Source organism: Ruditapes philippinarum, unplaced genomic scaffold, assembly GCF_026571515.1.
Source record: "Ruditapes philippinarum isolate M1 unplaced genomic scaffold, ASM2657151v2 ctg719_1_1_1_1, whole genome shotgun sequence".
Taxonomy (NCBI): domain Eukaryota; kingdom Metazoa; phylum Mollusca; class Bivalvia; order Venerida; family Veneridae; genus Ruditapes; species Ruditapes philippinarum.
In genome coordinates this window covers 554,840-571,004 of record NW_026861463.1, presented here as the reverse complement: position 1 = coordinate 571,004, position 16,165 = coordinate 554,840, and the positions used below count along the sequence as shown (strand labels likewise).

The 16,165-nt window shown below is 32.3% G+C and overlaps 2 protein-coding genes across 13 annotated transcripts in view; one reads left to right on the top strand and one right to left on the bottom strand.

Moving 5' to 3' along the window:
- Nucleotides 1-5,409, top strand: part of LOC132715689 (uncharacterized) — a 36,874-nt gene extending 31,465 nt beyond the window's left edge. For all 6 annotated transcript variants that reach the window (XM_060698746.1, XM_060698745.1, XM_060698747.1 and 3 more), the window contains 3 exons: nucleotides 1,164-1,418; nucleotides 1,819-1,938; nucleotides 2,485-5,409. In XM_060698746.1, coding sequence (XP_060554729.1) covers nucleotides 1,164-1,418; nucleotides 1,819-1,938; nucleotides 2,485-2,658 — 549 coding nt within the window. In that variant the 3' untranslated portion in view covers nucleotides 2,659-5,409. The remainder of the gene's footprint in view (nucleotides 1-1,163; nucleotides 1,419-1,818; nucleotides 1,939-2,484) is intronic.
- Nucleotides 5,410-7,049: 1,640 nt separating this feature from the next.
- Nucleotides 7,050-16,165, bottom strand: part of LOC132715686 (coiled-coil domain-containing protein 9-like) — a 48,375-nt gene continuing 39,259 nt past the window's right edge. For all 7 annotated transcript variants that reach the window (XM_060698736.1, XM_060698738.1, XM_060698740.1 and 4 more), the window contains 3 exons: nucleotides 12,181-13,518; nucleotides 11,573-11,639; nucleotides 7,050-10,876 (listed from right to left, as the gene is read on the bottom strand). In XM_060698736.1, the coding sequence (XP_060554719.1) occupies nucleotides 11,605-11,639; nucleotides 12,181-13,518 (1,373 nt within the window). In that variant the 3' untranslated portion in view covers nucleotides 7,050-10,876; nucleotides 11,573-11,604. The remainder of the gene's footprint in view (nucleotides 10,877-11,572; nucleotides 11,640-12,180; nucleotides 13,519-16,165) is intronic.

The following is a 16,165-nucleotide window of genomic DNA, read 5'->3' as shown; positions in this document are numbered from 1 at the left end:
GAAGGAACTCCAGACTAACATGGACCCTTGCATGGGGTTTCAGGAAATATGTGTAGTGAAGGACATTGATGCTAAAAATAGATCTTTCTACTTTTATGCACAGTGAAGGTCATGTATTTGGCTTTGTAAAGACATCTATCAATTTTACTGATATTTGCATGTTTAATCTGTTGTATTGGGTTTATGTCATTTCTGTTAACAATGTTATTGACTTGTTCAAATATCCATCCTATTTTAAATGAATAAAAGGAAAATTGGTATGAATATTCTTTGCAAATATTTGATTATTTTGTCTACAGAATTCGTGCATCTGACACCAAATCACTCTTTCAGTATTGAAATAAAATCAGGTCTCTGTACAGGATTGGCTCTGGTATTAATGATAGCTTTAGAGAAAACAATCTGTTTTTATTGTCATGACTGCAAGACAGTTCTGTTCAGCGAGGTGTCATTTGCTGCTGAGATTTCCTGGAGATTTTGGCATTTTCTATTTGATTGTAGATTGCCTTTTGCTCATTCAAATTGACATTGACTGCAGAAAAAAAGCAGGGTACTTTTTGTTTGAGATTTAGGCATAATTTTATAATTGGTTAGAGGAAGGAGGCCAATGGCACTATGCTCATTATATTAACATATCACAATAGATTGCCAAAATGGCAAGATACAAAATCATGCTTTACATGTCAGATTTTGGACTTTTCCATGTAAAAAATATAATTCACTCATTGATATTCAGGACTTCCATCATGTAAGGATTGCAAAAGAGCAAAAACAAGTACAGCTACCTGTTTTGATAAAACATGATATATTACTATTTCAATACTTGTCAGTAAACTTGCCAAAAATGGCATTTCACATCATTGATAGACTACCATCATTGATAGACTACCATCATTGATAGACTACCTGCAGGAACAGAAAGTGATTAGCCTTTGTCATCAGTATACAGCCAGGTCAGCCTGTACATCCCTGCAGTCTATCCAGGCTCTTTACTGTTGGCTGATTAACTAAAAGTTTTATTTTCATATCCCCAACATTGATAATAAACAGTTCCAAATATGGAAGCAGGACAAGACCATTTAAGAAATTCAGCAAGTAAAGGATTGAATCTTTGTATGATGCTAATCTTTAATGACTAAAATATCTGTACGTCTTTTTTTCAGCTGAGTTCATTTGACGATGGTAATGACACTATGAAGATACTGTCCGACCTCATAGACAAAGTGAAAACTGTTGAAAGTTACTCAAAAACACAAATAGAAGCTCTCAATACCCAATTAGCTTCAACACAACATGGTGTCCTCGTAAACTTGCAAAATATTGAAGATTTGAACACGAATGTTACTGATAATATCGCATCACTCAATATGACGTTACAGTTACAACTTCATAATATATCGAAACAGGAAGGTCCTCAGGTAAGTTTGTTTGGTTTTTCTTGTGAGGCATAAAAAATTTATTTAATCATATTTATGTTTATATTAAAATGTATTTAGCTATAGATCTATATCTGCCGCAAAAATTACTTTTTGAAATTTTTAAAAGAATATGTCTGTTTCCTGGAAAGAAATGTGGAAGCATATTTTCTTAAATGCGAATGGTGCATGCACCAAATAATAGCTTATCGGATAAAACCCTACTTAAAATAGAAGCATTATATGTTTTTCCAGAACATTATTATTCTGTCTATGTACAATATTCACGTGTGTTAAATAACAGAGATATTCCATGATGAAACATTTTTTCAGAATTGACCATAAGATCATGGAAACAACTAAGTTTTACGATACATGTAGTTATATTTCTGTATTATTTCAGGGACCACAGGGTGTAGCCAATTTTTCCCAATGTTCCTATTATAACCATTCGAGCGAAGCTGTTGCATCAGATCGGTTCCCGTCATACAGTATCTGGCTACCTACAGAAGTAGATCTTGACGTAAGTATACTGCCATGATTTACTTCACTTTAGCCCTTAACCTGCCTAATTTCCTGAATGGATTTGTCCAGGTTTAATGTTGGAACAGACCATTTAATATCAGTTTAAGGGATATGAAGATGAAAATTGACTGCAGGTTAAGTGTTAGTCTTGATTGCCAGGCAAAAAGGAAAGGAGATTAAATTCAATGATTAAAGCTATTTGTTGAAAAATGGTACTTGCAAAAAAATAATGCATTGCAGTAGGGAAAAAAATGACCAAGAAAAATAAAGTACTGAAAAAATTACAGCAAAGCTTTATTCTTGAAGAACATTCAAATCTGCCAAAAGTTCTTCCTTTATGATTTAATAAAGAGATACAAGGTGATAAAACTTACAGGTACATTTTAAGCATGGCAGCGAGCAACAAAAAATTGGCCATGTTATTATTTATTTTCTGTTTTAACTCAATTTTTAACAAAAGGATGGAATATTTACACAATTCATTCTGTTTCGAACTTAAAGGCTAACTGTAGCATTAATTTTTAAAATTTGTTTTTATTTTCAGACAAACATTGGATTGTTCGCATTTTGCTCAATTGAAGGTGGTGAGGAAGATCTTTTAGAAATACACGCCATTTCTCCTCAAAAAGTACAATACAGGTGTCGCTGTACAGGTTATATTGGAGAAAGCAGACGGACATGTACTGTGCATGTTTTAAGATGCCCTAGATACAGTTAGCGTGTCAAGTGTCAGGAATATGCGATACATATGTGTAAATGAGACTAGTTCTAAGCATAATATGATAAAAAGTGCCACATAAATGTTCAAATGTTTCGAGGGGTTTTCTTTGCATTGGTGTTAAAGAAGTATATTTCAGGAACAAGGTGGCATATAGCAGATAACATTTTGGATGTCAGAACTTTAGTTTTCTGTACATGTACATAGAAAGCGATGTGATAAAAACTTTCTTTACTTGCAAGTTTGTTTTCTAAAGGGAGATAGATACTGATAAAAAAAATTATCAAGAAGAACTGAAGATATAGACTAGCTCTTCATATTTGAGTTAATAAAGTACTTCTTAAGAGTAGCTCTTCAGTATGGAAAACATAAAAAAGAGTTCTTCAAAAAGAAGTTAGAAAAAAATGTGATTTTCTGCTAACAGGGTACCCAATAATGACACTTTTCATTCCTAAATTTATTTAAGTGTGGAAATTGAAAGAAAAATGGGGTAATAAAATTGGCATTTGAGATTATGAACAAAAAAAAGTGTGCTATTTAGAGTGTTTTGTTTCTATAAATAGGCCTAGGGCATTCTTGTAGTAAAAGTCAAGATGATAGAGCATTTAGAGATATTGTGATTCTACTATTTCAGGCATACTCTCAATTATTATTCTTGCCTTAATGGATATATGAGCCGTGTCATGACAAAACCAACATAGTGGGTTTGCGACCAGCATGGATCCAGACCAGTCTGCGCATCCGCGCAGTCTGATCAGGATCCATGCTGTTCGCTTACAGACCCTATAACAAGTAAAGAAACTGATAGCGAACAGCATGGATCCTGATCAGACTGCGCGGATGCGCAGACTGGTCTGGATCCATGCTGGTCGCAAACCCACTATGTTGGTTTTGTCATGACGCGGCTCATATTTACATTTTTCCCATCTGCACAGGTGATAATTCACGGGTCCAATTTTATTTTGAAACTATTAATGCTAAAGAGAAGGCATTGTACTGATAACACTGTACAGTAACTGCAAAGTTGGTAAAAATAACTACATATATATTTTCTATATAGTACAGATGTTATCCAGAACTAAGCAAATGTGTTTTTTTCCCATCTAATCAGGGGTTACAAACTTCTGCAGAATGTGTTTTTTCCCCATCTAATATGAGGTTACAAACAAACTTTTACAGAATGTGTTTTTTTCCCATCTCTAACAAACAAACTTGTACAGTTACAACTTGGTAAAAATGTAAAAAATATGCACAGCATGTTTATCACTCTATTCTGAAGTCTAGTGCACCGTAAAGCTGCAGAGATAAATGTTTTTTGTACCCTCGGATAAGATTGGGAAAAACCCAAATATTTGTGATTCTGGAATAACTCTATTTGATATATCTGTAAAGATTAACTAATAAGCAGTATGAATGATGGAGTTTAAATGGGGATTGACTTGTCTACATACATTTATATACATTATATAATTATATTCGTATAAGTTGTACATGATGTTGTTACATTTAGCAAAGCTAAATAATTGCCATATATATGTATGTTTTGTTGCCGAATCTAATCTGTAATTCTAAATAACTGATTTCAAAACTTTTTCACATAGGCTTTTAAGTTTGAAATCTAAAAACACTAAAATTTCAAGACCTTTTCGTTAGAAAGAAAACTTTATCCTGTAAGAATTTTAAATTAAATTTAATATCAATTGCAATATGTGAGGCACATTTGGGTTAATATTGGCATTTTTAAAGTTTTTTTAAATTTCTAGAATTTTTGATATTCTCTGTGAGTTGTATTAAAAGTTGTCTTTGTACATTTGATATTAGATTAAACAGTACCTCTTCAAAGGGGCATTAAACATATGAATGTACGAACACTGTACATTAATTAAATAGCATGCAAACAAATTATCTAGTCGCTTTTGTGTTAGATTGATATTATTTTGAAATTGATACATTACATTACTACAACAAATTTTTAAGCAGACGACAAGTTTTTAATATCAGATTGGTTCCCATAATTTTCTTAATAATTGACTGGTTCCAAAAATGTTAACCATGCCAAAAACATGTAACATGCATTATTGTACTCCAGCATATGTCACTTAACGGGGATTTTATTACACATTACCGGTATACATTACACAATGATTATGTCATAAGCTATATTATTACACAAAATATATTCGGATTGAATTAAAAAAAATTGTCCAGATGCGAATAATGAAATGTTTATTTTTTCGAACTTTACAGCAGAAGTACCTGAATAATGAGGAATTTATGAAAATTTTATTGATAATTTTTCTTTTTACAAACGGAAAAATGTTTTACTTATCCGGCTTTAAGTACAAATAATTATAACCATGTTTTAGTCTATGAAATGTTTATATATATTACTAGATTGTTATGAAACACTATTTTATTCTTATCATTCCATTTTTAAACCAAGACATTCATCAAGAAATTGTATAAATGTGTGAAATTTTTTTTTAAATAATAATCTATTTAAAACTTGGGCAGATAACTCTGTTTTTATTGCCCTAGATCATGTAGGTGCTTAAATGATCTTTATCAGTCTGAGACATGAAAATTCGTTAAATATTTTGAATTTTCATAAATTTTGATGAATGTTCATGTATACATGTATGTTCAATATGTGACATGTCAGTGTTTTATAATTTGTTCATAAATTTTGTTTTTTATTTTAATTTTATATAAAGTTTGGTCTTGTGCAATTACAGATGCTATTTTTACCTACTTTCTGTGTTGTTCTTTTATCACATACCCATGCCCCTTTTGCGACACTGTAAGAACGGCAAAGCCATGCATCTCTTTGGCTTGTCTAGACGCAGTTTCATCAACCACATCTAAATTGAGATAAGATTCATAACTCTAACAAGAATATTTTCAGAATTATATCCCTATGAACTTAGATTTTTTGATGTGACATCATAAATTGCATCATACAAATAAAGCAAAAAGATGTGCTAAAATATTAGCACTACACTATAAGCATAGATTCTTTTTACCATTAACAGTTCTTACTTTGGATATGTGATAGGTGGAATATTATATTCATTTACTACTAGCTTCAATACAATATTTGGACTTGTTGATTAAAAAAAATCTATTCAACTCGTTTAATAAATTTATTATTGAAATTGCACTCAATCAGTATCCTATTTATTTTACTATAAATGTAGTTTAACTTGACTGTCTCTTTGTAATACTAGTATATGAATACTTTTTCCGCGGGAGGCCTCGTGGTAAATCATCCGTCCTAGATGTTGAAGTTCAGAAGATAGCTTGACTTTACTCCCAGATCAGGTCATGCCAACATAAGTAAAAAAGTATTTATTATAGCACGATTGCAAATAACTTAAACCAGTCACAAGTCTGCTTCGTTGATTTACCCAGTACTGGTGTCATATGAGCCGCGTCACGACAAAACCAACATGATGCGTTTGCTACCAGCATGGGTCCAGACCAGTCTGCGCATCCGCGCAGTCTGATCAGGATCCATGCTGTTCGCTTACAAACCCTATTACAAGTAGAGAAACTGATAGTGAACAGCATGGATCCTGATCAGGATGCACAGGCTGGTCTGGATCCATGCTGGTCGCAAACCCATTATGTTGGTTTTGTCATGACACGGCTCATATGGAGAAACATGGTCAATACTGCGGTAGGGTATATACCTGCAATCCCTGGGTTGAGAAGTTGTTGGTAGCTCAATTTGGTATTGCAATATTGAAATCCCTTAAATTTTAAATGGACTGTTCCAAATTCAAAGCAGGGCAAATCCATTACACAAATTCAGCAGTATAAATGTTAATGAGAGTGACGCTTTAAACAAGCTCACAAAAATTATGGGACCCTTGACTTGAATGCAAATATTTTGAACTTTGAGCAACTGATATGCCAAATAAGTCTAATGCGAAACAGTCCTTCGAAGTTAGTGTTTGTGCTGAACTTTTCTCTTTTAAAATTATGGGTGTAACAAACAACTCGGTAACAAAGTCTGAAGGATAATGCAAAAAAAAAAAAAATTAAATCTGCTGGACAGGTCCAAGGGAGAGAACTGCAAACAATTACATGGACTGTAAAGTCAGATTTGTTCCCCTTTTTTTAGGTTCACAATTTAAAACTGATTATAAAGTAAGAGACCGCTTCAAACTAGGGCTCTGAGCCCTCATTTCAAAACTGTAGATAAAAATATTTACAGAATCAGGATGATTGTATGTTGTATTCACAACTATGAGGACATAAAGTACAACCTCTCCACAGCAACACACTTTTGTCAGAAAAAAACATGAAGTTCCTCTACGTCAACTTTACAAAGTTATTTCCAAATGGAGTATTTAGGTAAGGGATGAATGATATATAACAAAATTAAATACAGTTTTGATTTTTTTTTTATTTCCATATATAATCTGCCTAGTTTGTTATAATAAATAATATCACTTCCCAACACTACAGCATACATCATACAATGATCAAATGACTACAGCATACGTCAATAAAATGATCAGATGACTATAGCATACGTCATACAATGATCAGATGACTACAGCATATGCCATAAAATGATCAGATGACTACAGCATACGTCATAAAATGATCAGATGACTACAGCACATGTCACCCAATGACCAGATGGCTACAGCATACGTCATACAATGATCAGATGACTACAGCATACGTCATTTATGATCAGATGACTACAGCATACGTCATACAATGAGATGTGTGTATGTCATTACAAAAAAATGAGTATAAATGCAACATTCTTTACACAGATGGCTACAAATATGTATCATATATGTAAGTATAATTACATGATGAAGAAAAATGACACAAAATTTACAGAAAAAAAGTTGAATCAAATTCAAATATGCACCTAAACCCAAATGATATGACTTCTTTTTTCGTTGTCATTTTTTTGGCTATTTTTTTTCCCCATCTTTTGCATTTTTTTTTTTCACACTTTTTATAAATTTCTTTTGATTTTGTTTCCTATTCTTTTTTAAACAAAGCACAATCTTTTTTTCATCTTACATACGCTAGATCACAAACTTGCAGAAATTTTTTAATTCAGTTTAATTCAAGCAAAGTTCGGAATTTGAAACCATGGCAGAAATGGTTCATATTTCAATCCATCAGAATAAAAAGGGGTATTTTTACAAAATGATTTTTTTTCCTCAAAAACTGTAAAAACAATATATATACAGGAGAGAAGAAAATGAACAGAAAAGGGAGGTAATAGAAAAACTTGATTTCAAACCTTGAAAGCAAGTTTGCGCATGTATATAAAGCTAAAAATCTTGCTACAATATTATGAATATACTGATTTCACTTGAACACTAATCAATATCTAAACGATTCTTGCCTAAAAGTAATTAAAGGCTGAAATTTACACTATTTCATTGGTGTATTTCTTCATAACAAATAAATACCTTATTACCTTTCAGACATCTTTATCAGTAACAAATCAAATGCAAAAGTATCAATGGTTACAAAACATCTCACTGATCAAGACAGTATGCTATTAAAAAAACTAAGACCTCACCCCCGACTTATAAGTGACCCGTCTTATACATTCAGTAACTATTCACAAAAGCCTTAGATATCAAAACACAATACCAAAAGCATTATAACTCAAAGGGAAAGAAAAAAGTAAATAGCCAAGATATTCAGTCACAAAAAAAATTGGCAAGAATAAATTAAAATTCTTTACAATACATATGTATAAAAATCATGTCCTTCTGAACATTGCATGGCTACAACTACATTGTGTATATCGAAAGAAAGATCACAACATCCAAGTTAAATAAAGGAAAGCAAAAGTCTTTTGAATAAACTGTTCAACAGCTGTGTATTTCATTCAAGTATAAATAACAGGTGTAAAAATCTATTTAAAAACTGATTTGTACATATCTTTATAGAGCACCATTTTTTAAATCTGTTCCTTCAAAATGAAGTAAATTGTTAATTTACTGACAGAAGTATTTCCCTTTTCTTGCATTCCAACAGCATAATCCATATCTCTACTAAATCCTCAAACAAATTGGTTTTTAAACTGACTAATCTGAAAAAAACAAATATAATATTGCCCCAATTAAAATTTGTTTAGTTTCATTTGTCCAAACTCGTACAATTTTTATATTATTATTTCTATTGAACACAAGTTTTCCTTTTGATTTTGAATCAAGTTTAAGGCACTATGTATAGTGTTAGGCCAACCATAAAACACTGCCTGTAATTTACATATATTACATTGCCCTTTTTTTTACTTTACAAATACAATACTATCAATTCTGTGCAATTACAATTCTTTATCATTCTGTAACTATGTTGTTGTTCTTTTTTGTCATTTTGTAAACACATAATCCTATTAATTCTTATGATTAATCCATCAATCCTGTCAACACAATTCTGTCAATTCTGTATTTACAATTCTTTATCATTCTGTAATTACATTTTTTATCATTCTGTAAATACAATTATATCAATACAATTCTGTAATTATAATTATTTTAATTCTGTAATTACAATTCTATCAATTCAATTCTCTAATACCAATTCTATCAATTCAATTCTGTACCTACAATTCTTTCAATTCTGAAATTACAGTTCTATCAATTCAATTCTGTAATTACAATTCTATCAATTCAATTCTGTAATTACAAATTTATATCATTCTGTAATAAAAATTTCATCATTTGTAAATACATGTACAATTCTATCAATTCTCAGATAGTAAATACAATACTATCTATTCTATTAATACAATTCTTGTAAATACAATTCTATAAATACAATTCTATCAGTGTGTAATCACAACTTCTTCTCATTCAATAAATATACAATCCAATCATAATAATAAAATCTTATCTATTCTACATACCGGTAATTGTACAACTGTTTCAATTTTATAAATACAATTCTTTTAACTGTCAAAATATATGGTTCTTTGTTATCGCCAACAACATAACGTTATTGACCTACATCTAAATTTTCTTTGACCACTTTTTTAAAAAAAATATATCCAGGAAAAGATACCCAGAAGTTTCAGTCCAAAACATTGCAAACAGATCTTTATCTTGTACAAGTTGTAACTGGTATTTCAACTATACTGTTATACTGGGGTCATTTTCACTATTTTTTCTAACTGTTTCAAAAGATCTAGATTTGTATCCCCGGAATATATATATACAAACCTAAATCGTATAAAACAGTAAAGTCAATGCCCATAGGTACCGAGATATTGACTGGGGAAGCCCCATGTTAAAGATCTTTAAAAGAGATTGGTTTATAATAACTTGTATTAGTAATATTTTGATACATTTTTAATACATTTTGATAATTAGCTTAATGTTGAATTATTATCTTAAGTGATATTACATTCAAAATATAAAAGTACATTTATTTATAAATTACAATATCAGTTGGAGGTGCATTAGGCTAAAATACTCTTGTAAGTGTTAATAAGAGAAAAAGTGAAACAATCGAAGAAATACATTCATGAACGACTAAAATGATGGGGGAAAAAAATGATATCTTCAAATAAATTTCAGACATGTTAGAGGGGGAAAAAAACAAAAAAAAAACTCCTAATATTGATAAAATTCAACTTTACCATGTAATACCATAATAATTAAAATAAATGTTTCTTTCACTATCAACAAATTCAAAAAACATGTATATCAACGATTCTTCAACTCTTAAAAAAATCCTTTTGATAAATTTAACAAAAGGAAGCCCTTAATTATCCAAAAAGATACATATGTATGACAAATATGCATAAAAATATGCATAAAAATTTACATTTAAATTACTTTTCCGTGAATGTGCGCTACATAGGTGTATATTGTTTTAATTCTAATATATCTTTACACCAACTCACTAATTTCTTATGATGTTGTAAGTATAAAATATATATAAAAAAACTGCCTACAATTACATTGACAATTAATTTGTACATAAATAGCACTAATTAAACGTAAGACTTGAAAAGTCAGTACAGACGAATCTAAGCATTGTATTCTATAACAAACAGTTCAGTTCTGACATTATCGTATCATTTATCACAACCTCTGTCACTGTCAACTGCTGTCAACTGCTGTCAACTTTGTAACAATTTCATCTATAAACTCATACGTCTCTTTGTTCCAGGTGTTTCGAAAGTATTTCCATTTTTACGAAGCATCAGTTCTTTCAAAAACTGAAAAGAAGAAGAAATAAAATCTTTATGAGTCCACTCCAATTTAAGAGTAACAATGCTGTAATTCTTTACAACCAACTGTGTTAAAATAATTGAAATCTGTGATAATATTTAATTGAAAGTATTTTTATTTGTACTGGATAAAGGCTCTCAATGTCATGCCAGCAACACAGGGAACATTACTAAACTCCCCATTAAACTACAAATGTTTGTTTGTTTGTTTCATTTTACGCCTTTTCCTAACAGTATTTCAGTCATATAGGCGGGTAGTTTCCTAACCATCGTTCCTGGAGAGTTACACCAGTACTAGACTACCTTCCTCCGTGCTAAACTACCAAAGCATCTCCCGGGGATCGAACCCACGCCAGAGAGGTTACTGGATTAAAAGTCATCGACTCTAACCCCTCAACCACGGAGGCGGTGTACTGTGAATTCACGTAATTACATGGGCATGAAATTTCGCGGTTTTGACACAAAGAACATTTAAATGGGTTCTTAATTTCATGGACTTTTTTCCCTTAAAGGTAAAATGTAAATAATGTGATGCCAAATATTCTTTTAAAGCAAACAAAGTGAAATCGCTTTTGATCTTAAATTTGTGGGTTGACTACCCACGAAAAGCACAAAAATTAGTTCCCTACGAATGATAATGATTTTACAGTACTATTTATAAACAAATATACTAAAACAACTTACAAGATGACAATGATGCCATGTATATGATGAATTTAGCTGGACTCCTTGTCCTCGCCATCTTTCGGCCCTATAAATAAAATATATACAAAAATTAATTAACACATTAAATTAGTATTCATGAAACATGTATAATTATTATCCATTGCGAATCATTTACAAGATATGTCAAAATGCTGATAAACACAAACTGCCTTCTAAACTTCTTGATTTATACTTTCATTTTGAATTCAATCAACAGATTAAAGGCAGTGGTGACCTAATGGTAAAGGTGTCGGTCTCTTTCATCAAGGTATTATAAGTTTATAACTATTGTCCCTTACATTCGGTACAGAAAGTTCAAGTACAAGCACTCAAGGGAGGTCAAAATAAGCTCTGAAGCTTCAAGTAATCAACACAATCAAATATAAATTATAATTAATTTTAAATAAAACTGATTATCTTAATCTGTAAACACAGTCTCCTATATTATTTCTTTTGCTAGAAATCAAACTTTTATCTTATTTCAGACATGTTAGAGAGGGAAAAAAATGTACACAAAAATTCATACACATTTGATACTATCATTTCTAAACCAGGAAATTTGAAAGAAGATACTTGTTTGCCCTTACCCTCATCTGGGACTTTAATGTCCTCATCTGGCCCTTCTTTATTACTCTCTACATTCCCAGTAGACTCTTGAGCAATGTTCAGCTCCACCTCTGAAGAGCCATCTTTACTGTCTGAATCTTGTTCAGATTTGGCCATCTGCTGTTTAGTCTCCTCTTCGACTTCTTTCACTTCCTCAGCAGTTGTTTCCCCTGAAGAACTCTTGTCCTCAGTTGTCTCCCCTGAACTGCTCACCACATTTTCTCCGCTTGGAGAATTTTCTGATTCTTTTTGATCAGTTTTTTCAGACTCTTTTTCACTTGAGTCATCTATTGTTTTCTCTTCTTGAGAATTATCTTTATCAGTTACCTCTGTATCTACCTTTTTATTTTTTTCAGTTTCAGTGTCCTCTACTTTCTTTTCTTGACTTTGATCTTCCTCCTTCTTTGGTGATTCAAAGTCTTTTTCTATTCTTCTTGGAAGACTGTCTGTTCCCTTTGTCCCTTTTGGGCTATCCTCATTTGATGCCGGACTAGCTGACTTAAATGATATGTTCTTTTCTCCGCTAGTTGGAGTCTTCATTTCCTCTGCCCAATTTGGAACCTTTACATGACCTTCAGGAGTTTTCATCATTTCTGGAGACAAAGGTGACAAAGGGGATGTGGGTGTGAATTCTGGGGCATCTGGATTCAAATTCTTTACATTCAGCCTCAAGGCATCTTCAGGTGACAAGGAATGGTTTGCAGGACTTTTTGTTCCCTTGCTCCCTAGACCAGCACTATCAGTAGATGCCTGACTTCCCCAGAATTCCTCAGTTTCACAATCCTCCCACTCATCCGTATCCCCTTGACTGACATGCTCTTGAACCTTTGGGTGACCATGATAACCATCTATATCCTCAAATTGACCATCTTCAATGAACTCCCCATGTTCTTGACTGTCATGAAACTCGTCTTCATGAGTGTCACTGAGAATGTCTTCAATGTATGCATCAGCACTGTCAGGCTCTGTGCTTGTGAGAGGAATGTCTTCAAAGTCTTCGTCCCACCACAGCTCATCTTTATCACCGGGTGTAGTGGGATGACCGGCAATGGAATGAGGTCGCTGACCCTGTTTTCTTGTTGTGATGATAGGGGTCTCAGAGTCAGAGTATTCCACTTCTACAGAAGAATCTCCATTTTTACCTGGAGTGTTATCAATTTTGATAACTAAAAGGTCATTGTTGTTCTCGACCCGTCTACCCTCGTCAGAATTTGTTCTGGCTCGATCCTTTGCTCTTCCTCGCCCTCGACCCCTACCACGACCCCTTCCACGACCTCTACCAACACCTGGTGGCTTCTCTTTTTCATCTTTGTCAACCCCTGAAATAACAATTGATGGTGAAAAAATAATTTCAAAAATATGTATGAAAGGAAAAATATGAAATTCTTTTATTTTCTGGTCTATATGGGATAACACATGTAAATACATGTAAAACATCAAAGATAATTCTTTAGAGCAATGCCTTGCAGAACAATCTCAACTTGATAAAAATATATATTGACATCTCTCTAGATTACAATATACAATAACACACTTCTTGATTTAATATTAACTTATTCTAAGAAAACATCATCTTTTTCAATTACACCATCTTGGATTCGAAATGATACTACTCTTGTATCTAAATGGACTAAGAAATAAACACCATGATCTATGCACAGTATAGAGTTTCTATAAGCTTAAATTTTACTTGATCATCTACAAAACTGAACAATGCAGCCTCTATTCAAATACATGTTTTTTTTACTACCGTATGTCTCCCACAACCAGCTCTATACAGAGATTACTAGCATATAGGGATGTTTTTAGATGTTTTATGGTATGGTTTAAATAACATTTTTCTACATGTACAAAATTATGCAGTATACATGTTATGATGTATATAATATAAACTAGCATATACATGTACTTATGTCAGAGTAATAAATGGGAGTAAACATGGTGTTTTCAAGTTAGTAACTTGTATGATCAGATATAAGTATATTAATCAATAATTAAATGATCTGAAGTTTTATTTTCCAGGAAATCCAAGATATAATGCTAATATTATTAATGTGTTCTAAAATTTTATTATTTTATTGATTCTGCACAACAAATACAAACTATGGAAGACCAAGTCTGTCATAATACGGTAAGTATTTCTATAAAATTTAAAAACAAGATGCACATTCCAACACAACTCGGGACCATACAACACAAGCAATGTAATTCAGAAACTCAAGGACAAATTTGGAGTAAAATAAAGAAACAATGAAAATGACAATTTAATGACTTTCTACCAAAACAACTAATAACATTGTAACAAGAGCCATGTCAACATGGCCATCCCCCGCCGAATGTGTTTGCTCATTGGAAGAATGTATATGTAGTAGAGCGGAATAATTCCATTTTAAGAGGTCTTTTGGTAAGGAAACTGATGGCTATAGTGATTACAGATTTGAAACCTATGTGAATACTGATGGCTGAAAATAACAAAGGGCAATTACTGAAAAATAATGCAAGGTAGGTTATCATTCTTGTGTGCTGCATCCCTCCTCAGTAAAATCTATCCACCTATGAAGTTTCAAGTTGATACCTCAAATACTTTTTGAGAAAAAAATTGAATTGAAAAATTAAGTATGAAAAAGAACAAAGGGCAATAACTCAAAAATTATAAAAGGTAGAGTTATCATTCTTGTGCAGGGCACACCTCCTGAGTGACATCTATGCACCTATGAAGTTTCATTTTTATATCTCAAAGGCTTTTCGAGTTATGCTCTGGACAAAAATTAATTTTGAAAAATAACAAAGGGCAATGACTCAAAAATAATGCAGGGTTGAGTTATCATTCTTAAGCACTGCACTCCTCCTCAATGAGATCCATCCACATTTGAAGTTTCAAGTTGATACCTCAAATACTTTTTGAGATAAGCTCTGGACAAAATAGCATGAAAAAAAAAGGGCAATAACTCAAAAATTGTATAGGGAAGAGTTATCATTCTTGCGCACAACATTCCTCCTCAATAAGATCTATCCACCTATGACATTTCATGTTGATATCTCAAACACTTTTTGAGTTATGCTCAGGTGAAAAATTAGGTATGAAAAATAACAAAGGGCAATAACTCAAAAATTATGAAAGGTAGAGTTATCATTCTTGTGCACTGCACACCTCCTGAGTGAGATCTATGCACCTATGAAGTTTCATGTAATATCTCATAGGCTTTTGGAGTTATGCTCTGGACAAAAATCAATTTTGAAAAATAACAAAGGGCAATAACTCAAAAATCATGCAAGGTAGAGTTATCATTCTTGTGCACTGCACTCCTCCTCAATGAGGTCTATCCACCTATGAAGTTTCAAGTTGATAACTCAAATACTTTTAGAGATATGCTCCGGACAAAAATGTCGGACGGAAGGACGGACGGACGGACGGAAGGTCGGACGGACGGACGGAGACTATTTCTATATCCTCCGCCGAAATTTTTCGGCGGGGGATAATAAAATGTTCTTGAACCCCTACCTACTAAATATATTTCTTATATGAATAAGGTAAGGCTTTAAGCTGCTTGATCCAATTTCAAATTACCGATTTATCATTTTTTTAGCTGTTTGGTCCAATTTCATAACACAGATTTATCATTTTTTTAGCTGTTTGGTCCAATTTCATATTACTGATTTATTATTTTTTTATTTTTTAGCTGTTTAGTCCCATTTCAAAATATCATTTTATTATTTTCTTTCCATTCTGTTATTGTCAGTATTGAAAATAGAGTTATACGAAAACTTTCCGGCTTTTTGGCCTGTATTACGTGTACATGTGTACTTTATACAAGTACTTGAGCTCTAACCTACTACAAAAGCCACCAAAAGGTTAAAGTTTACAGAAGCCCTAGTTCTAATGCTTTATCCGATTTTGGGCACAAAGGTACAATAAAAAAAAAAAGATTTCTTAAATTAGCCAGCAATGTCCGTAACAAAAAGCTC